This window comes from Melanostigma gelatinosum (assembly GCF_949748355.1).
Source record: "Melanostigma gelatinosum genome assembly, chromosome: 10".
Taxonomy (NCBI): Eukaryota; Metazoa; Chordata; class Actinopteri; order Perciformes; family Zoarcidae; genus Melanostigma; species Melanostigma gelatinosum.
Genome location: NC_136643.1, coordinates 1,464,626 through 1,490,610, shown reverse-complemented (window position 1 = coordinate 1,490,610; position 25,985 = coordinate 1,464,626). Strand labels below are relative to the sequence as shown.

Below are 25,985 nucleotides of genomic sequence, written 5' to 3'. Positions count from 1 at the left end.
CAACACCACGGCGGGTACACTGTGTATTTACATGCATGCATATTATCTCATAGCCCTGTCATGGCTTTATTCAGCAGCCTGTTACATACTTTACACATCCTGATTATCGGCACCACTGAAGGTTGAACGCTGTACCCAATGGCTGTTTAGATGGTTCACCAATCATTTGCTGATGCTCTGCAGATCACAGGGCTGTCAACTGTGGCACTGTTGTGCTTTTACACTCTGCATTTTTAATTCACTACAAATCTAATATTTATTTCCTAACCGTGTTCCAACAACAGTTTGAATCTCAAATAGAAATTGACAACCCAGTAGAGCAGGTAAGTCTTAAAGAGAGCAACTTGTGTTGCCAGAGTGTGAAGATTTGGGTGCTTATCTGTTGTGTTTGTTAATGATGCAGTTGTAAATGTTGATAATCCATTAATTAATGCTCATTGATATCTTACTTTCTAATAAGCCATATAAAGCATTGGTAAATGCTTTATTAACAATTAATAAGTAACATTTCATAAACTGCTTTATCAAGCAGCAAAGAATAAAAGCCAGCATTCTACTCATTATATATCATTACTTTTCAGTGATCTATAAAGCGTTGGTGAATGATTCATGAACCATTAACAAAGTGATTAATTACGAAGTTCAAACTATTTAAAAAGGTGCCTTATATGAATGTGATACCCAAATATCTTTGTAAGGATGAATGACTCAATGAAGCTTCTACAGGTGAAGTAAAAGCTGTTAGCTCAGTGTTCAAGCTAATGTTGGAACATTCCAGCTACCGCATCAAACGTTCTAATCGTCTGGATGAGAGCGAATACCTACACATAGCTCTTCAACGGAGAACTCAGAGGCTGTGGTTACACCTGGCATTTCAACAATGTAAAATGTTGCTTCTGCATAACATCTGTCGATCTGCCACCTCTCACGTTTGGTCCAGCAGATCTGACGGCCAGCGGCATCCCATCCTGGATTAATGGTGAAATGATGTCTTCTTAGGTTAAAAACAGGACACACAAATCTAAACGATTTCCAGATATGTGGGTTACGCAATCTGCATTTCTATGGGTGGATTGAACACGTGGCAGTTCCCTTCCATGTTGAAATACTGCATGGTGCGGTCACAATGAATGAGGTACTTTGGGGAAGGGGAGAAAGCAAAATGACAAATTCCTGCTTCAGGGATCAATAGAGCATCATCAATAGAGCATCATAAAACATAAAACATAAACCCGACGTGCTGTGACAGTGGAACCAATCCAACAGATCCAGTGTGGAGTCAGAGTCTGCACCATGATGGATGATAATAGTATGCCTGGGCGGGATCTTTGACTGTTATGCTACTTTCTTGAGAATATTTTAAAAAGTTAATTATGGTTAAAGTTGTCTGTTTTCACGATAAGGACAGCTACCGCTGGCAAAAACCTACAAGAATGTCTGGGGGAACAAAAGATGGAAGACAAGCAGCGTGTTAGTGTGCTGACGGAGAGGCTCACTACTATGCAGGCTGCAGTGCTGCTGCTTTCTCCAGCTATCTTATTAGCTGTTATTTCTTATTGAGCACAGATGGCCGAATAAAACAAAGTGCTTTGAAAGAGGTTAAGATGGTCCCAGCGTTAGAATCCTCTCACCAGCTGAGCTCGATGAGTTGTGCAGTCATTAACACTGATAGCCAAGTTGGCAGAGCTCTGTGAAGGAACAGGAAGAGAAAGAGAGAATTGCTCAGAATCATGTTGGACCTGATTCAGTTCCTCTCCGGCTGTTTCCCAGAAGTCCGTGTTAATTATTCTTAATGTGTTAACCAATAGAGAGAGGCGACAGAGGACAGTGACAAAAACTGAAGAACACCAGAGAGGGAGAGTTATTAGATATTCAACATTGACATAAGTCAATGTTGAATATCTAATAACTCTCCCTCTCTGGTGACAGACTGTTTCTCTCTCTTTCATGCTTCATGCTGATCATGGAAGAGACTTTGTTAAAGCTGCGCTCACCAACCAAACCCAGGCCAACGCTTCTGTTCACAGATCATTCCGTGATGGGCGCGTCTCTGTGGCTGTGCATGTGTTCTGATTTATCTCACTTCAGCCAACATCAAAGTGAATTCATCACTCAGTTCATTTATCCATCACAGTTGCAGTTGTATTGAAACAAAGGAATACTCATCTAGAACCCCATCGCTTTCCTCTACTATGCATTTTTGAATTCATCTAAATCTTGTTTTTAAAACTGTTTTATGAATCCCAAAAGGTTGGAACGGTACAGAGAAAGAGAGCAGGACTCCGTAACATGCTCAGTTACTCCCAACCAGAAGAAACAACTTTATGTATTGTTAAGGAAATTCATTATCAAAATGTGGTTTGCGTAATGAGTCAGACAAATGCCACTTTAGATTGTTGAAAAGCATATTTTGCATATTTGAAATCTCCCATGAGTATCTGAAGGATGACTGTGAAGTCCTTCTTGGTCTCCTCCGGGCCGGCCGGGCTCTGCCTGCTCCTGTCACTCGATGGATTCTCTCATTTTCTCGTGTCTTTCATTGCTGTCTACTGCAGCACTTAAGACCTGCGATTCTAGTTTTATATATTCTTTGTCAACATGGCACATGTAAGTCCTATATTCACGCTCCTTTCAGCTCTGGTTAAGAGAAATGTGTCTTTAGCTGCTAAATGCTCCGTATGCTCAGCAGCTAGTCTGTAACTGTCAGCTGTTTGCTGCTGGGCAGGTAACGGTCGGGTGAATCAAGTCTTCTACTGAACAGCTGCGAGCTGCTGACAAAGACATTATGAAAGCGGTGAGAGTCAGAAACACATGAGAGAGTCAAAACAGTCTCCTGGTCTGAAAGTCGTGTGTTTGAGACATCCACCACCTTGTTGTACTCTTTATTATACCACTTAACCTTTAATAACGTCATTATACCAGGAAACTGTCAGTAACGGTTGCTCGGTATACAACGTTACGTGTTTTACATCACTTGCTCTGATCAAATGCAGAAACGCTGACATTCAACGTTTGCAGAAAGGTGCAATGACAGACTGCTGCATGCTGGCGCTGAATGCACTTTCCTGCAGTGTTCCCAACACATGGATGTGGAAACAGGAGGATGACTGTGGTGCCTGGGCGTGGGAGTTCTGAAGAACACCCATACCCCTTTCTGAAGCAATACTTAACGGTGGCTCTTTCTTTGTTGAATTGTGCAACAGGGTGTATTATTATTAACTGTACAGATCATGCTGAGTTAGTTTGCTCCGTATATGTAAAAGAGTTTGTACTGAACCGCCTTCCATACACCTTTTGGTTGCCTTTAAGCCGACATCCACACTCAGAATTCAGCACAGGAATAGACTGGGTTCACCAACCAGAACATCGGTGCTCTCACCGAGCGTTCTGTGCAAACACAAATTCACCTTTCCGTCACTCCCATCTGGTAAACTGGGTGATTACGGTACACACCTCCACCCAAGCGATAGTCCGGATGTCATGAAATGGTGTTGCATGAGGTCGTTATCCAGAGTCAGTGTAGGCTACGACTACTACTGTAGATGGCAGGCAGCGGAGGAGAAGGCCGGCGTAGAGCCACTAGAGCTCAGCAGTATAGTGCTGTGGACAGGGAGGAAGAAATATCCATTTACGCTATCTATAGTATCACTGCTTCATCTTGCAGTCAAACCACCTTTCTGAAGGGGAACTGGACTGACGCCGGAAAATATTTGATATATACTATACACTTATATAGCTGGGTCTTACTTTTAGGTGGCTAAAATACGGTTTACTGCTGCCCCCGTCCACAGCAGACGTTACACTGCTCCCATAGTGGTTGCATGCCTCCCTCGGTCTACTGTCGGTACACAGACTATGTCTGCTGATGCTTTTCAGACACCATGGTAACAGCAGGCTGAGAGACTTTGTGCTAAAGCTCCTGTTGGCGCACATCACGCAGGCTGAAAACGCCTGCAAGATTCTGCCAAAGAATGGGTTGAAATGAGATCACTGGTTCTGTGGGTTGACATCACTCTCTGGGGTGAGAGCTTCAGCTTCCCTTTCTTTCTCTGGTTCTCCCTGGATCTTCATAACAGCACCTTAAGTACTTGCATTAGGGAATGCACTTAATCAAATGTAAATGTGCCTTTAGATGATCTGTCCACATTGCATGTAGCTCATTGCTGAATCATGTAGTGTTTCAGGAAAAGTATTTGGAAATTGCTGCAAAGGTTTGATTTGTATATAATTTGGATTATTATGAAAAGACGATGTGGAGTGTTTCTTTTGTCCACTAACTTTGCCCTTGTGTATAGTCTGAGATAATAATAATAAAAGCTTTTTATAAACTGGTTTTGTCCATTGTGGCCGACGTGAGATTCTCCTTTCTTTTTTCAGCTTGTCTCCATCTTCGTTGCTAAAGCTCCCGTTGCAAAGAATCCCGCAGTGCTGCAAAGTAATTCTTCACACATTCTCATTCCAACCTCTTCCAACAGGCCTGGTCAGTGCCTCATCGGAGGCCAACAGCAGGTACCTCTCTAGTTTGCAAGGTGTGTGAATAACAAATTGGCTTTGGAAGTGACACAGAAGAATTTCAGTCAATGCATTCCAGGGTTGCCTGTTGTGATTTTCATGGACCGGATCCCCAGGCTATGCCCACTCAGTTAGGTTCTGTCAGCTTGATCAGACGGGGGACCTCCAGCACTTATCTTGGACGGTCGCATGTCCATGTGTCCTTAGGCAAGACACTTAACCCCAAATTGCTCCCGTAGCTATGCCTACGGTGTGTGAATGTTAGTCCTGATGGTGGCATGGTGGCCCTGTCATCAGTGTATGAATGGATCCGGGTTGGGAGTGAGTCATAGCCCCAAGCGAGGGAGTTCAAGTATTTTGGGGTCATCTTACACCATGTTGTTACTGTGAAATGGCAGCAATTTGGGTTTAGGCAGTGGTGGGCCGTCAGGGCCTTCAAAGCCTTCTCTGCTGGCCTAAACAGAAGCACAAAGAAATCTATTTTATAATTTAATAATTTTTCTTAAATACACTACATGTATTATAATTTATAAAAATATTTCCCATTATCTTATGTTCTCATTGCACAGCTACTGTCTTCCTCAGTTGCTCTGCTTCCAGTGCAGCTTGTTTTAAGTAGAGCTTTTATCCAATCAGATCTCACTTCTGTGTCTCTAGGTAGAACAGAGCCAGAGGCCTGCAGACTCACAAGTGCATCCATGTGCACTTTAAGTGAATGGAGACGATGTTGTTGATTGTCATAGTCTTCAACCAATCAGATCTTTAGTTTGACATGTTGGGCGTATTCTTTGACGTGTCAGAGCTGCTAGCTGGCCTACAAGTACGTCAGCATTACATGTAGCTCAGTTTTTAGGCGCAGCACTGCAGTGAGGTGCAGCGTGCGCTGTGATTGGTCAGTGGGCGAGCACATGACTATTGTGAAACGAAACTTGCCAGCAGAGGCTTAGTCGGAGTATTAAGAGTTCAAATTGAAAGATATGGAAGAAATTATGACATTTTTAGCATTTTGCTTGGTGTAAATTATTGTTTTTTTTACCTAGCTTTGTTTTTTAACACTCAAAGGCTGAAGGAGGAGAAGCGGATTTGTGAGTTGGGATTTAACAGGATTAAACTCTTAGTCAACAAAGAAAGGAGGATGGAGTTTCAGTCAACTGCGTTTGTTTTTTTACATCTAATATCTGAATGGCCCTTGAGTGTGTAGCAGAATGTGTGTTGCTGCTGCTGTTTTCCCGTTAAGCTAGTTAGCGTAGCCACCCAGAACACTTGCGGAGCCCCAGCTGTTTTTTGTTCCGGTTCAGAGGTCACACAGACCGTTGTCTCCTACATGAGCACAGAAAACATTATATTTCCTACAATTTAAGCTTCTGCATTTTCCAAATGCACTAGTATTATTCAAACATATTGTTCGGTTCGTAAGCCTCGTACCGAACGGTTTAATACGAATACGTATATTCAGTGGCGGCTGGTCAATAGAGGGCCATGGGGCATGGCCCCACCATGAGCCACACAAACAAAAAGAAAAAAAAGAAAATTATAATAATCATAAATTATACAAATTGTCAATATTTGTGTGTTTGAACTATGGAATGTACCCAGTAATGTGTGTAAAATATGATATCTGCGCAAAATATATGCTTTTCCTGCTCGTGCTCTCTGTCTGTGTGCATGACACTCTGAGAACGCACAGCTTGGGGGGCCTGATCGTTTAGGCCCAAAAGAGGCGGGGCTATGAAGCAGTTTAGCCAATTGCTGATTCAAGATATAAATGAGTGACATACAATTTAGCCAATCAGCGCCCTCAAATAGATTCAGCTTGGGGCCAGAACGATCAGACCCCCCTCGCTGCGCGTTCTTGTCAGGAGAAGTCTCTACAGGCGAGCACTCCTCCTCCAAGACCCGTTTGAGAGGAGAACTTTGAGGAGATTCTGCAGCCAAAGAGCTGATATCAGATCAGCCTGACCTCACAATCAGACAGCAGACTCGCGGGAAAGGGAAGCAGTACATGAAGCTTCTGTACTAGCTGAACACCAGACATGTTAGCTAGCTGCATGACGTCATGCTAATCATTTATTTCGCTTTTTAAAACAACGGGGACGCATCCAGCACGGACAGTTACAGGAGTGAGGGATGAGGAGGTAAGGAAACATGAGAACACCAGGGTAGGGAGTGAGGGATGAGGAGGTAAGGAAACATGAGAACACCAGGGTAGGGAGTGAGGGATGAGGAGGTAAGGAAACATGAGAACACCAGGGTAGGGAGTGAGGGATGAGGAGGTAAGGAGACATGAGAACACCAGGGTAGGGAGTGAGGGATGAGGAGGTAAGGAGACATGAGAACACCAAGGTAGGGAGTGAGGGATGAGGAGGTAAGGAAACATGAGAACACCAGGGTAGGGAGTGAGGGATGAGGAGGTAAGGAGACATGAGAACACCAGGGTAGGGAGTGAGGGATGAGGAGGTAAGGAGACATGAGAACACCAGGGTAGGGAGTGAGGGATGAGGAGGTAAGGAGACATGAGAACACCAAGGTAGGGAGTGAGGGATGAGGAGGTAAGGAAACATGAGAACACCAGGGTAGGGAGTGAGGGATGAGGAGGTAAGGAGACATGAGAACACCAGGGTAGGGAGTGAGGGATGAGGAGGTAAGGAGACATGAGAACACCAGGGTAGGGAGTGAGGGATGAGGAGGTAAGGAGACATGAGAACACCAAGGTAGGGAGTGAGGGATGAGGAGGTAAGGAAACATGAGAACACCAGGGTAGGGAGTGAGGGATGAGGAGGTAAGGAGACATGAGAACACCAGGGTAGGGAGTGAGGGATGAGGAGGTAAGGAGACATGAGAACACCAGGGTAGGGAGTGAGGGCTGAGGAGGTAAGGAAACATGAGAACACCAGGGTAGGGAGTGAGGGATGAGGAGGTAAGGAAACATGAGAACACCAGGGTAGGGAGTGAGGGATGAGGAGGTAAGGAAACATGAGAACACCAGGGTAGGGAGGGAGTGAGGGATGAGGAGGTAAGGAAACATGAGAACACCAGGGTAGGGAGTGAGGGATGAGGAGGTAAGGAAACATGAGAACACCAGGGTAGGGAGTGAGGGATGAGGAGGTAAGGAGACATGAGAACACCAGGGTAGGGAGTGAGGGATGAGGAGGTAAGGAAACATGAGAACACCAGGGTAGGGAGTGAGGGATGAGGAGGTAAGGAAACATGAGAACACCAGGACACACATGAGAACTCTGTCAAGCTACATATTAGACAAAGTGAACATCTTTTCTTCTACATAGCTGTCCTCAGTCTCATCTGCTTAACTTGGTCATGGAGGCATCAACATGTAATAGAGATGTTAAATTAACAGTGAAACTCATCATAGCTTAATTTAACATCAGTATTCATAATTACACTTCATGTTTACTTCTCCTGATCTTTACCTCCTATAACAAGGTCCATAGGGGCATCTCAATAAATGAACATGTTATATTATATTATATAAGTGTTATTTACTGATTGTTTTCGTGTTGGAATAAATGTTAAATATTTAACTGCCAAGTAATAATGCGTGTTTGATACTTACATTTTTTTTGCATTAAATCATACTGGGATGTTTGCTGAAATTGACAGGATGGCCCTAGAACATGTTCCACCAGCCGCCACTGCGTATATTGTTACAGCCCTAGAAACAAATAATAACCGTAGCTGTGGCGCCATCATGTGGTTATTACGTGGTGTTTCAGCTGCAGGACAGCAGTGAAGACCCAGGTATAAAATACACGGCCCGCCACTGGGTTTAGGCAACAAAACCACTGAGTTGGGCTCAAAATAAGTACGTAAATTAAGTAAAACTTAAACAACGTAACATTAATACGGAAAACACATGACAAACATCACTAATGTAATTCTAAAATAACTCAACGACACTTTAGATAACAACGTTCTCGAAAACCGGTCTGCTGGTTCATTTAAAGGCCGATGTTGTTTGACCATCCACCTCCTGGCCCATCGGCCATTAGTAGTCTTTCTCTCTTTTTATAGTCCGTCACTTGCTCTGAGCAGAGCATATTCACACATTCACATTACAGAAAGACTACATGGCATAAAATGACACATAAAAAGCAAGACTGGCGTTGTTAATGAATGCTAAATGACTTGCAAATGATTGGGCTGTAAGATGCTGTTAAGTATTCGTGGATTTGTGTTATCCCAGAAGAATGAGGATGTCAATGTATCCAGTGACTTCTCATAGACTTCGTAGATGAATAGCTCATGTGATGGCTTTGCAGAAAGCCACGGAACCTTTACTTTGGACGCCCTCTAGTGGCCTCTGAGCCAGTGAAAGACACTGGCTCAGCCTGGAAGACAGAGTGGCATTTGGTAAGTGCACTCGTGCAGTCGCACCACGTCTGCGAAATGTGTTGCCATCGAATAAAATCATTTTCGATTTTGTAAAATGACAACTACACTGAGCTGCTGCTGAGGGATAATATAAGATAACTAGAAAAGCATTTATAGGAAGAAGAAACACAAGGAGGAACATATCTATGAAATAGGGGAATGGAAAGATTGAAACGTATATTTGTCACACCTCATGCACAACAAATAGAACATTTGGCAGCATTTAATAATAATAGAGATACAGTAGGCAGAAGGTAATGAAGGGGTTCAGTCATGACCATGCAGATACCCACTATAGGGGAACTCCTGTGAGGGTTTCCCCTACATCAACCCAATACACCGAGTCATAAATATATATCGTTGGTATCTCATATTTCATTTCCACCCTCTACCCTCATTATTGCTTTTGACCTTCATAAATTAAAATGTAAGCATTCATTAAAACATGACAGAGTTGGTATCATGGAAAATCAACACTGCATGTGTTTACAGTCATGGTTAAGTTAGCCTTTGTGATTTTAGGGGGAAAAGACCAAGTCCATTTAGGCAAGAACTTAAGAGTTTGAGAAGATAACATAGGTGCGTTTAAAATCTCATTCATAATCATTTGTAATTGTTTGGATCTAGTTACAGTTTGACTCTTGTGTAGCAAAGCCTCTCCTCTTTATTCCCATGTATGCAGCTGTGCCATACGTCATATTTAATTGATGTCGCTTTAAAATGACGGCTCCGGAGCGAGGAGAACGGTAAACTTCCTGTTGCCTCGAGGAGGTACAGAATCGTGAAATCGGACAGACACAGAGACAGTTCACAGCGGAGACGCCCCACTGAGAGTCAGTGTCCTGTGTCTGTGTCACGCGAGGAGACTGTTTATAACTCAGATGGCAGAAGTGAACGTGAACACAGTTTATGACCGTTTCTTGCGTTCCATAGTCATCAAAGTAAACACCAGCCCCACGTACCTTCCAAACATTCTGACAGTCAAATGGCATTTTACAGACCGACTAGTCTGGAGGAAAATAACTTTCGGGACCTTTCGCTGTCTCATCAACAAACTCGAGAGAACTGGCTGCTGAAGCAAATATCAATACACTCTGGAATACAACCCAGTCTTTATTTATTCATCCACATTATGTTCACAACACTCTCACCCGAGATGCGGCCTCTTGGCCACGCCCCCTCCGGGGACAGGCCGCGCCCTTTGGGCGGAGCTGCTCGCGCGCTATCTGCGCTCCGGAGAGTCCCTGGTGCAGAGCGTCAGCAGCCGGAAACAAGCGCGACTGTACGGGCTGCTCTCCGAGTCTATCGCTTTTGCTTCTCGGACATTGAAACGACTCTCACCAGCGGTGTGTGTTGGTAAGTCACTGAACACTCGATATCATGACAGAGGATGTGTGTGTGTGTGTGTGTGTGTGTGTGTGTGTGTGTGTGTGTGTGTGTGTGTGTGTGTGTGTGTGTGTGTGTGTGTGTGTGTGTGTGTGTGTGTGTGTGTGTGTGTGTGTGTGTGTGTGTGTGTGTGTGTGTGTGTGTGTGTTTTATGCTAGTTGTTGACGAACACTTCTGTAACTTTACAAGTTAAACATTCAGAACCAGCCGCGCGAGGCTGTCGTTACTGTAATGGTATGTAGTAAAATCATTATTAGTGCAGAACATCAGCTGTCCAGAGCAACAAGCATGAACTCCGTCAGAAAAGTGCTCATCTGTGTTCTGTATTTCATATCACGTTAATACTCCTTTGTTGTGAAATATTGGTGTATCAGTTATGGCAGGTCTCTAGAGAAGTGACGGTCAATAAGTACATGAGCTCATTGGACAGTTCGCGGACTATTATTCATGAACCTTCTGTAATGACTCCAATGCGCTTTAACAGAACGTCCATAACGTCTGTTGTATAATGAGTAAAAGATGAGACAGTGAAGAGAGAGACATGTGGGTATATCATACAATAAAGAAGGTCCAGCGGTGTGTGTGAGTGCTTCATAGCGGACATAAGGGACATGTTGTCTGGGTTGAACAGCACCGATCATGCGCTCTCCGGAGGACACGCCGCAGTCTGCTGCTGTGTGAGACAGGATGGACGGGTGGCCTCTCGTGCTTTATCTCACTTTACTTCTTGATCCCGGTGAGTAAACCAAGTCCACTCAGATAACTACATTTCACAGCAGCAACACCTGAGATACATTCTCCGTGTGGGGCGTGTGTCTGCACCTTGTTCCGTCATCAGCTGTGTGTGAGTCACACTGCATCACGTGTTCACCTGTTCACAGTGCTCAGCTACATTCCTGCTCCGGTCAATCTCAACATCAGCTCAGTCAACTTCCAGCATGTCCTGCACTGGGATCCGGGCCCTGGCACCCCAGCAGGAGCCCGGTACCAGGTCACCAAGAGGTATGTTCACCATCCTGCTGCCTGCTCTCATGTTCTCCCTCATGCCCTGATGCACTTCCTGTTTGGGTCGGAGGACACATCCTATCAGACTGTATCCTGTACTTCTCTTACACTCACTGGTTTGAGTGGGATGGTTATCGAACCTCAACAGTGTTCTTTGGTGATATTGATGGAAGGTCTGGCCAAATTCAAATGTTACTCACAAACAAGACGCTTGTCCTTTTATTCAGGCAAAGTCTTCGTACAGTTGCTTGTGTGTAAAGTTTGGCTTATTTTTTTATTGAAACATATTTTTATTGTCATTGTCAGAAAGAATGATCAAGGCAAATCATGGACAACAATATAATAAATAAAATATGCTAATTAACCAACACAAAAGAATAATATCAATAATACAATAAATAAACATAACATAAAGATGGGGAATATGAAGGCGCAGCTTAAAATACACAAATGTATCACTCAGGCCCTTCTACGTCCTCAGATAACCTGTACTGAACGTACAGGTTACAAGTACATCATAGTTCTCCACAAAACTGTCAAACGTGTGCCACAATTTTCAAAATGTATGAAACTTATTTTTGTAAACACTCCTCCCTTTCAGCCACTGGGAGATTCCGCTGCATTCTCCTTTAACCCGTTGACATTAAAGGCTACATTGTGTTGATTTTCAGAGCTAAAGTTGATTCATTGGATCATTTACTCCCTCGTGTCATACGGAAGTCTCTTTCATTGTGTTCAGTGAAAAACACGTTTTATGGAATTAAAACAGAAGCAGAAGCCTTGTTGTGGTATCAGTTTAGAAACTATTATTGAATAATTACACAGAAACATAGACCGAGCAGCTATTATTTTCCGAGACTACGATCGGTTCACAGTATACTCTCCATCTACTCATCTGTGTTGTGGTGCGACTGAGAAAGGGAGATACAGTTGTGTTGTGTGCGTCATAACTTCAGTTCTTTACATGTGTTTTGCATATTTTCAGACTAAATCTAAGACATGAAATGATGTTTGGGATTACTTCCACCGAGGAGGTTTTGGTGCGTGCCCTGTGCATTGGCCTGTTAGGTATCAGGGTCTCATAAGCGCTTTACAAAGGGTTGTGGAGGAAAGATTGATGGAAAGTTAAGCTATGGGCCAAGCAAGAACATCTTGTTAGTGTGCTTCATGCCACTATGTGGCCAACTTTAGTGTGTTGGCTCATTGCTTTAGAGCTATTGAGAGAGGTCTGCCTGCAGGGTTCCTTGGGGGAGCTATGAGCTGTTAAAACATAAGGAATGTGATGATATCAATAAACCTGTAAGTGGACAGTAAAATGATTACCTAAACTGTAGTGGCGGCTGGTGGAACATGTTCTAGGGCCATCCTGTCAATTTCAGCAAACATCCCAGTATGATTTCATGCAAAAAAATTAAAGTATCAAACACGCATTATTACTTGGCAGTTAAATATTTAACATGTATTCCAACATGAAAACAATCAGTAAATAACACTTATATAATATAATATAACATGTTCATTGATTGAGATGCCCCTATGGACCTTGTTATAGGAGGTAAAGATCAGGAGAAGTAAACATGAAGTGTAATTATGAATACTGATGTTAAATTAAGCTATGATGAGTTTTCACTGTTAATTTAACATCTCTATTACATGTTGATGCCTCCATGACCAAGTTAAGCAGATGAGACTGAGGACAACTATGTAGAAGAAAAGATGTTCACTTTGTCTAACATGTAGCTTGACAGAGTTCTCCATGTGTGTCCTGGTGTTCTCATGTTTCCTTACCTCCTCAGCCCTCACTACCTACCCTGGTGTTCTCATGTTTCCTTACCTCCTCATCCCTCACTCCCTACCCTGGTGTTCTCATGTTTCCTTACCTCCTCATCCCTCACTCCCTACCCTGGTGTTCTCATGTCTCCTTACCTCTTCATCCCTCACTCCCTACCCTGGTGTTCTCATGTTTCCTTACCTCCTCATCCCTCACTCCCTACCCTGGTGTTCTCATGTCTCCTTACCTCCTCATCCCTCACTCCCTACCCTGGTGTTCTCATGTTTCCTTACCTCCTCATCCCTCACTCCCTACCCTGGTGTTCTCATGTTTCCTTACCTCCTCATCCCTCACTCCCTACCCTGGTGTTCTCATGTTTCCTTACCTCCTCATCCCTCACTCCCTACCCTGGTGTTCTCATGTTTCCTTACCTCCTCATCCCTCACTCCCTACCCTGGTGTTCTCATGTTTCCTTACCTCCTCATCCCTCACTCCCTACCCTGGTGTTCTCATGTTTCCTTACCTCCTCATCCCTCACTCCCTACCCTGGTGTTCTCATGTTTCCTTACCTCCTCATCCCTCACTCCCTACCCTGGTGTTCTCATGTTTCCTTACCTCCTCATCCCTCACTCCCTACCCTGGTGTTCTCATGTCTCCTTACCGCCTCATCCCTCACTCCCTACCCTGGTGTTCTCATGTCTCCTTACCGCCTCATCCCTCACTCCCTACCCTGGTGTTCTCATGTCTCCTTACCTCCTCATCCCTCACTCCCTACCCTGGTGTTCTCATGTCTCCTTACCTCCTCATCCCTCACTCCTTACCCTGGTGTTCTCATGTTTCCTTACCTCCTCATCCCTCATTCCCTACCCTGGTGTTCTCATGTTTCCTTACCTCCTCATCCCTCACTCCCTACCCTGGTGTTCTCATGTTTCCTTACCTCCTCATCCCTCACTCCCTACCCTGGTGTTGTCATGTCTCCTTACCTCCTCATCCCTCACTCCCTACCCTGGTGTTCTCATGTCTCCTTACCTCCTCATCCCTCACTCCCTACCCTGGTGTTCTCATGTTTCCTTACCTCCTCATCCCTCACTCCCTACCCTGGTGTTCTCATGTCTCCTTACCTCCTCATCCTTCACTCCCTACCCTGGTGTTCTCATGTCTCCTTACCTCCTCATCCCTCACTCCCTACCCTGGTGTTCTCATGTCTCCTTACCTCCTCATCCCTCACTCCCTACCCTGGTGTTCTCATGTCTCCTTACCTCCTCATCCCTCACTCCCTACCCTGGTGTTCTCATGTCTCCTTACCTCCTCATCCCTCACTCCCTAACTGTCCGTCCCCGTTGTTTTAAAAAGCTAACTAAGTTATTAGCATGACGTCATGCAGCTAGCTAACCTGTCTGGTGTTCAGCTGGTACAGAAGCTTCATGTTATTGCTAGTTGCTAGTTATTGCTCCAGAGGAGTTTGTCCCCATGATCAGGCAGATTATTAGTCCTCTCTCCTCTGCTGCCCATTGCAACCTGCGCAATCTTGGGATTTTCTTTGATCGCTCCATGTCATTTGACCCTCATGTTAAGCAGCTGTCCAGGTCATGTTTCTTCCATCTAAGAAATATCAGTAAACTGAGATCTGTAGTAGCAACACCTGATTTAGAGATGATCATACACACATTTATCTCTTCACACATTGACTACTGCAACTCACTTTTCACATCACTCAGTGTATCTGCTCTTAACCGACTGCAGGTCATCCAAAATGCTGCCGCCAGATTACTCACCAGGACAAATCGACGGTCTCACATCACCCCCGTACTCCGATCTCTCCACTGGCTTCCTGTAGCATCTCGGATACACTTCAACATTCTCACCATCACTTACAGAGCACTTCACGGTCAGGCTCCGGCTTATGTAGCTGATCTACTTCGCCCCTATTCACCCGCCCGCACTCTCAGGTCAAACGCTCTAGGTCTTCTGTCCCACGCACACGATGTAAGAGCCGTGGTGACCGAGCCTTTGAGGCAGTGGCCCCGTGGTGACCGAGCCTTTGAGGCAGTGGCCCCGTGGTGACCGAGCCTTTGAGGCAGTGGCCCCGAGGCTCTGGAATGCTCTGCCTGCAACTCTGCGCCTCGCAGATACTGTGGATACTTTTAAAAAACAGCTCAAAACCCACCTGTTTAGGCTGGCGTTTGTGTAAAAGTAAACCCATGTCCGATACCTGCTCTTAATAAAGAAGCTAATCTCTGGCTAAACTGCAGGCTTGTTGTCTGACTGTCCTTGTTTCTTGCTCAATTGGATTTCTTTTGGCAGCGTGTTGGCGCTCTCAGACCTCAGTGTTCGTAGCGCTGGACTTCTTTCAATCTGTTCAAAAGGGTCCTTGGGCCAGCTGCTGAACTCCAAATGGCTCCTGTTGGTGGATGAATTAGTTTCGGGTCCCGATGGGCAGGTGGTGTGCTACAGGGTGAATGATGTGACATGTAATGGTCGGAGTGATCAGAGGACGAGAGAGGTGCTATACAAATACAAGTCCATTTACCATCCAGAGTCACACAAGGTATTCCCCAAGGTTACGTACTCAGCCCACTCCTCTTCATCATCGACATCCCCCTCTCGGTCAGATTATCTGATATTTCAATCGAAATGACGCCAGATATACCTCAGCACCCCCCCCCCCCCCCCCATACCTTACAGGCCTATAGACAGTAGAGAGACGACAGGAAGTGAAAGCTACGAGAGATGGAGCCAACATGCATCAAATGTTCTTAGTAAATTGGAGGACGTTGTGGTTAATGGTTAGAAGTCTAAACCACTAGGCCATGGGTCTCAAACTGCCGGCCCCCTCCCCTCCTTTTTCTAGTTGTTTCATATCAATTTAACTACCCCTGAACATACAATTTAAATAAAAAAGGTATTTAGTTTGGCTCAAAGGTGACCGCACATGAGCGGTCAGTTGTGGATAAGAAGAGAGCAGGTTACGGGGCTTCATCAGTTGTTTGGCTGCGAACAACAAAGGTGTCTCTTTCCAAACCAAAGAGGACAGCGGATGATGAACAGACAGTTTCAAGATAGATGGACATTGCAGTATTTGTTTGTGGAGTTTACTGGAAATGCTACTTGCCTGATATGCAAGGAAAAAGTTACTGTTTTAAAAGAATAAAATCTCAAGCGTCATCACTCGACTAAAGACTGAGAACAGTACCAGGGAGACGAGAGGAACAAACAGCGTCTGAGCGGTTGAGTGGGCGGGTTTACCGTGGAACAGACCGTCTGTGACGGCCAACATAGCCGGATGGTACACAGAACGTTAGAGGAGGGAAATGCAGATCCAGCAGTTGTTGTGCATTACACACCAACAGGCAGCGTGCAGCACATGCTGAAATATGAACACTAGGGGTGTAACGGTACGCGTATTCGTATTGAAGTGTTCGGTACGAGGCTCACGGTTCGGTACGCATGACGAACCGAACACGTTTGAATAAAAAAAAATAAAACTTTTATTTATTTATTTTTTTTAAACCTTTATTTAAGCAGGTAGTCCCATTGAGATGAAAATCTCTTTTGCAAGATGTAAGTAACAATACTACATCACATTAAGGAGCAGTTTCTGTTTTTTATGCTTATGTGTTGCTAAGAAGACACCCCAGAAGATGAGTCACTCAGGTATAGTTCCATCATTGTTCAAAGTCAAAGAATAACTTCATGATGATAGTTGTAATGAATACATATATTTTAAAATCAAGTCCATTTCTCTGCATTCATAGTTTTCTACTGTACCGAGACGTACTGAACCGTGGCTCCACTGTATCGTACCCAACCGTGAGTTTACAAGCGTTACACCCCTACTGAACATGTCATGTCTGTTGTCCTGAACTGTATCAATTACATCAGGACCAGGAGTTTACAGCACCGCCAGTTCAGATTGAGTAAAAATGTTTGGACATGTTGTATATATTATTTATATTCATAAGGAAAATAGCCAGTATTAATGAAAATACATAAAGAATTAAATGATCCTGAATTCTTAATATATTTGATTGATATGGCTGTGAATAAGTCATGATATATCATTCTTATCCGCTTCATGTGGTCATGTCTTCATCAGTGTGAGACGCTCTGGTTCCTCTAGCGTCTTCTCTGATGGAAGAACTGACTGCAGGGACCTTTGTCTCTCACGCTTTCTGTGGCGCTAGCTGAGGCGCTGTGTCTCAGTGGGGTTTGTTTCCAAGGCATGTCGTGTGGGTGCAGTGGAGCTGTGACCACAGAGAGGCCGGCTCATGGCTTTTAAGGAACTGATAGCTCAACCACTCTTATAAAAAGATATTGTGACGGGATGTGAGTGTTTCTTTGTGTGTATTTCAGGTGATCTGATCTTTGCTTCTGACGGTCACTGTGAAGGTTGACATTTCCATGGATTGTGTTTGCCTGCAGTCACAGAACTGAATACACAAGTTCGAGGAGCCGTGTGATTGAGTGAGCCTGCAGATTGCATCGCATTAATAGCCCTGTGCTCAGCCCTGTGTGGAGGCATTCTGGGGCTTTATCACATTCTGGAATATCAGCAGTAACATTGATTTTGATGCATTGTTATTTGTTTGGGCGGTGTAAGACTCAACTACTGAAAGAAAAGAAAAAAACAATTGAAGGTTGAGAAAACAAAATAAAAAGATTTGTGAACATGTTCAATAGTTTTGTAAGATCCCACAAAAAACCTCTGTCAGTTTGCACCATAACCACAGCAATGGAGCGCACAGAGCAGTGGGTGAGATTCATTCATTTTGAGATTGATCTCAATTAAAAATACACATAAATACTTTATTTCAATTAAACACTGGAGTTGAAGCGGAAAAGTCCGTGGGCCCAAATCCGTCTGCGTCACTCTATAAATGAGTGATTCTTAGTGTCCGTCTGCACAGCTGCTTCTTAAAGCAGACATGTTTTAATAACTGAGAGGTGCCGCATGTTTCATTTCATTCAAGAGGCTGTTTCAGTATCGGCTCTTATAATCTGCAGTGGTTAGGGTTAGCAGGGTGCACACTCTTTGTTTAGCAACAGTAGCGTCTCGTGTTTTATTCTAATATATACCATATAATATATAGTTGTTTGTAGGAGATGTTTCACACAATATAAAACAGATATACGAGATGACCTGTTTGACTTCCTAACGCAGATTATAATACATAATTAAAACGACAAATGCCCCAAGATAAAGTTTAATTCAAGAAAATATTTAAATAAAAATACAAAAAACTTTTTTATTTGAATTTTGTACAAAAATAACATTTCAAATTTAGAAATTCAAACAGTTATTTATAAATCTCTGTTGATTTAATGAATTGTAGTCTATCAGTCTAAATATATATCAGGTTATAAAGCTGCTTCTAAGGTTCTTGTATCTGAGGATCATCAGTATGTTTGAGGGTCTATGAATACTCAGTCAGCCTGGCTACAGTGCTGAAGAGAAACCTGGGCTTGTTCTTATTTTCTCTGTTAATGATGAGTAATGAGCTGCTCTGGCATTAGCGTTGAGTGTCCTTCGCAGTGAGCCAGCAGCAATATCGACTCACGACATGATCAACTTGGGAGGGACTAAAGTTAGCACAGGAGTCCTCCGTTATATGGACACATGTCTTTGAATTAAATAAATAAAGAAGTTTGCCTCATGACGCGTAGTCTGTTGGTAATAATTCAAAAGTGATAAAATAATGGTCCAATAAAAAGAGGTTGTGCTGAAGGCCTGTTTCCAGGTTTGGAGTGAAAGACAAAGAGGCTTTCAGATGAGTTCGAGTTTAGTTCAGGGTTGTGATCAGCTGCACAGTTAGCGTTAGGCTACAGATAGCATGCTCATAGCTTGGCCTATATCAAATCTAGGGATAACATTTATTCAACTCAAAATCCAAAGAAACATTATTTATCACCAAACTATTTTAGTTTTAAACTATATCATAGGTAAATAAAGACTGAATCACCATCCAGTAGGCAATATTATGCTGAGTAACCAGTCGCCCCATTTATCATATATGGGTAGACTAACTATTAGAAAGTCATCTCAGTAGTTCTTTCAATGCAATACGATTCAACAGCAGCTCAAACTACAGCCTCTCTAAACCAACAGGTGAGCATCACAGCCTCGGGGAAGGTAATTACTGCTGTAATAGACGTCATTGCTTCAGCTACAGTAGGTGTGCCTCCAGTCATCCGCTGTAACTGAGTGTACTCACACCTGAAATCTACATAACTATGTCACCAGGGGACTATAATCCCATCCAGGGCTGGGTAACTGCATTGAACAAACCAACAACTGGATGTGCCAGAATTCTCTTCAATTAAACAAAGATAAAACAGAAGTAATTGTTTTTGGTACCAAGGACGAACAATTGAAAATCACCGCTCAGCTGCAGTCACTGATGTTAAAACCCACAAACCAAGCCAGAAATCTAGGTGTAGTTATGGATTCAGACCTCAACCTGAACAGCCATATCAAGACAATTACAAAATCAGCCTATTATCACCTGAAGAATATATCAAGGATTAGAGGACTTATGTCTCAACAGGATGTGTAAAACTTGTCCACGCATTTATCTTCAGCAGACTGGACTACTGTAACGGTGTGTTTACAGGTCTCTGTAAAAAGTCCGTCAGAAAGCTGCAGCTGATTCAGAACGCTGCAGCTCGAGTCCTCACTAAGACCAGGAGGGTGGATCACATCACTCCAGTTCTGAGGTCTTTGCACTGGCTTCCTGTCCAACAAAGAATTGACTTTAAAATCCTGCTGTTGGTTTACAAAGCACTGAATGGTTTAGGGCCAAAATACATCTCCGATCTGCTGCTACCTTATGAACCATCCCGACCCCTCAGGTCGTCTGGGACCGGTCTACTATCTGTTCCCAGAGTCAGAACTAAACATGGAGAAGCAGCGTTCAGTTTTTCTGCTCCACATATCTGGAACAAAGTCCCAGAAAGCTGCAGGTCTGCTGAGACCCTCAGCTCATTTAAATCAAGATTGAAGACTTTTCTGTTTGCTGCTGCCTTTAATTGAACCACATTCAATTCATATATTAATCAATTTCCTGCATTTCTGCATTTTACTACTGAATTTTATTTCTTGCACTGTTTCTTTAATGTTTTAATGAATGTTCTTAATTGTTTTTAAATCTCCTTTTCTTTTGCCTTGTGTTTTGCTTTTAATGGTTTTATGTGAAGCACTTTGAATTACCTTGTTGTTGAACTTTGAACTTTGAACAAATAAACTTGTCTTGCGTTGATACATTTAAACTGACCATCTCAGACTCACCAGAACAGTTTTAACAGTGTCTGTGATCTTACGTGGATTAACAGTGTTTGTGTTCAGCCTGTACTCGTGCTGAATGTCTGCAGCGTGGCTGCTATTAAAACTACACCCACCTGTGCTGGCTTTCAGTTGAACAATAAACTAGTCGGTGCTCTCTGGTGTACAAACTATTTAAATGTTACTTTCAACATTTCTAAACTGCAGTTTCTTGTTAATCACTGATATATCTGTGTTGAGCCATAATCAAACTCTACTATTGAGTATGTGACAGTGTGACACTCAACTGAACAAAAGAAATGATCCCGCCATAATAAGAGCACCGGAAGCATGAAGTCAAATGTTTGAGCTGTTTTTCTCTGTGCAGGGTGAGCGGGAGGACAAAGAAACATCGACCAAACTTTACGACGACATCATTGAATCGGAGGCTTTCATTCAGACTCCCATTCAGACAGTACTCCCTGACTGTCCGGGCGTCCTACAACCAGACCCTGTCTGAAGAATCCGACCCAGTCACATTCACACCTTTCACAGACAGTACGTCAACATGACTCTTGAGTTGCATGTTTGATGCCTTGGATTCACCAATGACAGATTATATTATTATTTGTCGCTAAGAGACTCAGTCTTATTGATTCTATTCGGGAGGTTGATCATTTTACCTTTCGTAGCAGCTTGAGCTAAGCTGTTAATAACTGAGGCTGCAATGATCACTCAATCAATGTGTTTCCATCCATGTTAAAAAATGAGTAAAAGGGCTTTTAGTCTTGACTGAGGTTGAAAATGTGCAAGGGAAGCAGACATAGCACATGAAGCATGTTGTCCATGATGCGTGTGACCGTCATGTTTCTTCACGGTAGTGTGAGGTTTGATTGTGCGCTCTTTTGATGCCGTCACCTCGCTACACCGTCTTCTGCAAGGGTGGTAGTGTTTGAAACATCTCAACCACTGTGAGATGAATAGAAATGAAATGTGATGTGATCCCCTGTGTTATCACTGAATGCCATCAGCTGAGTGCCGGTGAACATGTCACACACTTGAGATGTACAAGTTCAGATTTCATTTCACCTCACACGCTCTCTGACTTTCATTTAAAAAGAATGTGCTTTCTTTTTTCTAACAAGCCATAATAGGTCCTCCAAAGGTCTCTCTGGCTGGATGCGGCAACTGCATCCATATCAACATGTCGCTCCCTGAAGCTGGTCGAGGATTCAACGATACGAAGATGTTCTCCGCCACTGTTCAGTTCAAAGTCTTCTGGAGGAAACATAAAGGAGCAGAGGTAAGACATGCATATTGCACCTTTGTCAAACTTATTTCTTTCCATGAACTCTACTGTGTATGGGGACAATCTTGTCATGAAGTCTTACATTTACTTTAATTCCTCTAATATAGACACAACCAGTTCACCAAATAGTTTCCTGAGGCAGAGCTGCTACAGAAGGACAGACCGTCTCATTGGTTGAGTCTAACCTTAGTAGACGGTGGCAAGGAATTACAGCAAATTTGATATTATACAATATTGGACTACCTTCTAAATTTGATTCATCTCATGATCACATCATGTTTTATTTATTGTTTTTTACTGTATTTTTTCTCAGTGTGTTTGCTGCCCTGAATACTGCACATACTCTCTGGAAGCACAGGTGTAACTAAAAACCCTATTCCAGTTAGTGTCCCAGTAAACCACGTCAGAGCATGGACAACGCCAGAGTCCTGGTACAGGCTCACCAAAATGGAATGCAGCCATTCCTGCTTTGACAAGTCTGTCTACATTGTATTACCTAAAGTAGATCCAAGTCACGTATTCCTCTGGCCTTGTGGGTTTAACTGTGATCATTTCTGCCTCAGACAAAAACAACTAGAAGTAGAAAACTGCAATCTCTTCTCTGGAAATGGAAATGGTGCCATTAGGGTATCTGTGCGTTACTCAGTGATTCAGTCACGTAGAATTCCCCGTGCTAACGTTAAGGCAAAAGTCAAAACTTTACTTTTGCTGGCGGCTCATGTCATCAAAGGTATTTTCATGATCCCATAGATGTTGTCTGACTGCTAGGAAAGATAAAATAAGTGCCAAGGGTGAAACCGAGCTTTAAACCCAATACTGTCACCGCATCCCTTGATAGGTTAGTGTACAGAGTGCTGGGGTCACGGACGAGGCTCACATGGAAATCATTTAACTTTGTTCTTCATACTTTACCTGCAGCAGTCCGCCATCACAAGAAACAACAGCTACACCGTGAACAACCTACAGATTGACACGGAGTACTGTGTACGGGTGGACATAATGAGCAATACCAACAAGAACACTGTGCCATCCGCTTGGAATTGCACCTTCACTAGCGTTGTGGAACCAAGCCGAGGTGAGCTGAACTTTCATAGCTGTATTTTCAAATAGAAGCACGGCATGTAGCGCGGCATTTAACACGGCATGTGGCGCGGCATGGGGCGCGGCATGTGGCGCGGCATGTGGCGCGGCATGTGGCGCGGCATGTGGCGCGGCATGGGGCGGCATGTGGCGTGGCATGTGGCGCGGCATGTGGCGCGGCATGTGGCGCGGCATGGGGCGGCATGTGGCGCGGCATGTGGCGGCATGGGGCGCGGGCATGTGGTGCGCCATGTGGCGCGGCATGGGGCGCGGCATGGGGCGCGGCATGGGGCTCGCCATGTGGCACGGCATGGGGCGCGCCATGTGGCGCGGCATGGAGCGCGGCATGTGGTCCCAGTGTTTCCATGCCTCATAACGTGTGGTATCATTTGGCAGCACAGTGAATCAGAATCCAGTTTATTGCAAAGTAGTTTTCACATAAAAGGAATTTGCCTTGGAGTTTTGAAACATAGACAACAAACATGAATATGAAATATAGAAAATATCCATTATATATAGTGTCAGCTGGGACCCTGAGATGGATAAGCAGTTTCAGATCATGGATGTAAGTCTGCAAAACCATCTGGAGTTAAATATAACCGTAATGCCATAAGTGAGTCAAAAATTACTTTGGGCACACTTTTTGGTGCGTGGTCCAGCAAAGAGCGAGGCACTAAAACTTCGGTGTGTATGTGTGTGTGCGTGTGTGTGCGTGCGTGTGTGTGTGTGCGTGTGTGTGTGTGCGTGCACATGTGTGTGTGTCTGCAGACCCTGTTTTTTTAGGTGCAGTTGCTGCTCTTCTGGCTGTCCTCGGTGCTCTAATGAGCATCATGTTTTGCCTCTTCTACACTGGATTCCTTTGTAAACTGAAGGCAGCTCTGCCCAGAGTACTCGATGTAATAAACGTGAGTTTGTCTGTCTTGATTTGACATTTTGTTTTTTGTACGGATTTAGAATTCAGAATGTAAAACTATTCCTTTAAACATCTTAAGATCTCAATGGCGATCAACACAACATTTAACTGGACTTTGAAGTCCGTGTGCTTCAAACGACGTGATTGTTGGATTGTCAAACAGCATCAGACAGGCTGTGAGCAACAATTTCTGTAATTTTCTGAAACTAACAATCCTTCATGCATTGACACTAAATACCAAAGAGTAAGTCCAACTTCCTGTTCACTGCTGTTTCGGAGATATTGTAGCTTCAATTTAGCCTTCTAATTTCACACTGAACATGTGCTGCCTCCTGTTCCATCATGTGGTGTTGTAGATTAGATGAGACCCTACTGTAGCAGGGATGGTGCATCTTAGAGTTCAATTGATTACACTGTCATATTCCAACTTCTTCTCCCTCCTCTGTCTCTATTTCTTTGTTCCCTCTTTGCTTCTCTAGGAGGTGCTGAGCCAAGGCCACACCCTCACACCAGAGAGGACGGTGCCTGACAACATCTCCATAGAGAAACAGAGGAAGCACAACAATCCACAAGCTGCCACCAGGGACACTGACTCAGATGCGGAGGATGAAGAGGAGGAAGGGGAAAACGTCTACATGGACAGAGACGCAGAGATTTCCTCAGGTGAAAGTTCCTGCCAGGACTCTGTTGATGTGTTAGGGAACAGCAAGGGGGCTGTGTCAGGGGGCTCCGGGAGTTCGACAGTGAAGGCGGAAGTACAGGACACAGAGGTTGAGGTTGAGATTAGACACGGGGGGCTTGATCAAAACGAGGCCAAAGCTGAAGGAACAGAGGTTTCTTTCATGCCGGAAGGACCAGGCACAGGTCAAGTGAAGGAGGAGGAGGAGGAGGAAGAGGTGTGCAATATCGATCTGTTCTCAGTCACCCTCGCTGCACTGAAAAGGGACGAGGGAGAAGAGCAGAATACGAGAGAATCTCTCACGGACTGCCTGTCCGATCTGGAGCCTCTACTGCCCACAAACTCAAAACGGACTCTGAGCCACACGGACGATCGGACAACATTGGCATTAACCCTACCTACAGAAGAAGACTTTAGTGAGGGTGGGTATGAAGCCAGACGCATGAACACTTCGTCTGGCTGTCTCAGTACCTGTGATGGTGAGACACAGCATGAAGAAACACAGGAGGAGGAGGAGGAGGAGGAAGAGGAGGAGGAGGAGGAAGAAGAGGAATTTTCCGGATATATGGGACACACATGAAATGTTGCTCTGATGCGTTACTGTGTGTATGACTATCATTGTAACAGCCTTGCAAGTATATTCCTTCTTAATTGAGAAAAAAAAGTCCAGACCAAAAGTCTGAAATATGTGACTGTAGTTACGGTGGTTTATTTAACAGCGGTCTATTTTCCTATTCTTAAGGAAATACAAGGACACACATCAATACATGTCTCCCACAACTACACCACAGCAGCCCCCTGTAGTTCTTAAAATGACCCGTTTCTATCTTAACCCTTAGATGCACGAGTGACTGGACCCTACACTCTTCCATAAGTGGGTCAAAAATGACCCATATTAGAAAAAATGTGTTTTTATGCCATTTTTGTCATTTTGGTTCAGAATAATCACTTGTATAATATTTTTTATTTTATTTAGGACCACACAAGAATGATTTCATGTTTGAAATATCTTTATTTTTCACCTTTTAACATTTTGAAAAAGAAAATTACCCAGAACAGCAATAGAAAAATGTGAACATCCATTGTGTGTGTGTGTATGTGTGTAACTGTCCAGTCATTGCCAGTTCCTCTCTCTTTTCCCTGTTTTGCCTTCTTGTCTCATCACTGTATGCAGTTCAGACAAACTACCTGTTTCTGGCTGTGATCATTGCACACAGGTACATTGCATTTCCCACACCTATTGTTGACTTTGCGATCTTTGTTACTTGGGCAGATCTGACACCTCTTTCTCTTTGGTTGGCCCTGTCTGCTTCTTTCCTGTGGCTGGGCTGTGGCTTTTGTCACCCCACACCTTTCCATTGCTTCAATAATCGGGGTTTGCAGTTGCGGGCAGCCTTCCAGTCGACTCCTCATGTGTGGTGTGACAAGCTCCTTTGACAGCTCTTTGAGGAAGAGCCGTCGTGCATTGGTGATGCCGCTCTTGAATTCTGGGTGCTGAGCTGTGAAAAAGGTGTAGGCATTCAAGGTGGCAATTATGTTGTACCACAGCACCATGGGCCACCACAAACCCAGAAGATCTTTAGGCCGTACTTGGCGGGCTTGCTTGGCATGTACTGTAGAAACTTGCACCTACCCCTGAATGGCACAAGCTGTTCGTCCACAGTGACACAATCACTGGGGATG

At 44.0% G+C, this 25,985-nt stretch overlaps 1 protein-coding gene across 2 annotated transcripts; it reads left to right on the top strand.

Moving 5' to 3' along the window:
• The first annotated feature begins 10,159 nt into the window (after positions 1-10,159).
• On the top strand, positions 10,160-25,275 carry LOC306783168 (uncharacterized protein). Of its 2 annotated transcripts, none has more exons than XM_079276707.1 (8): positions 10,160-10,257; positions 10,919-11,023; positions 11,169-11,289; positions 20,710-20,879; positions 21,467-21,624; positions 22,552-22,705; positions 23,479-23,615; positions 24,103-25,275. In XM_079276707.1, exons 2-8 carry the CDS (start codon positions 10,975-10,977, stop codon positions 24,880-24,882), a joined length of 1,569 nt encoding a protein of 522 aa, XP_079132833.1. In that variant the 5' UTR covers positions 10,160-10,257; positions 10,919-10,974; the 3' UTR covers positions 24,883-25,275. The 2 variants fall into 2 exon arrangements, with proteins under 2 accessions (XP_079132833.1, XP_079132832.1); XM_079276706.1 differs by having other exon boundaries at positions 22,549-22,705.
• The last annotated feature ends 710 nt before the right edge of the window (positions 25,276-25,985 follow it).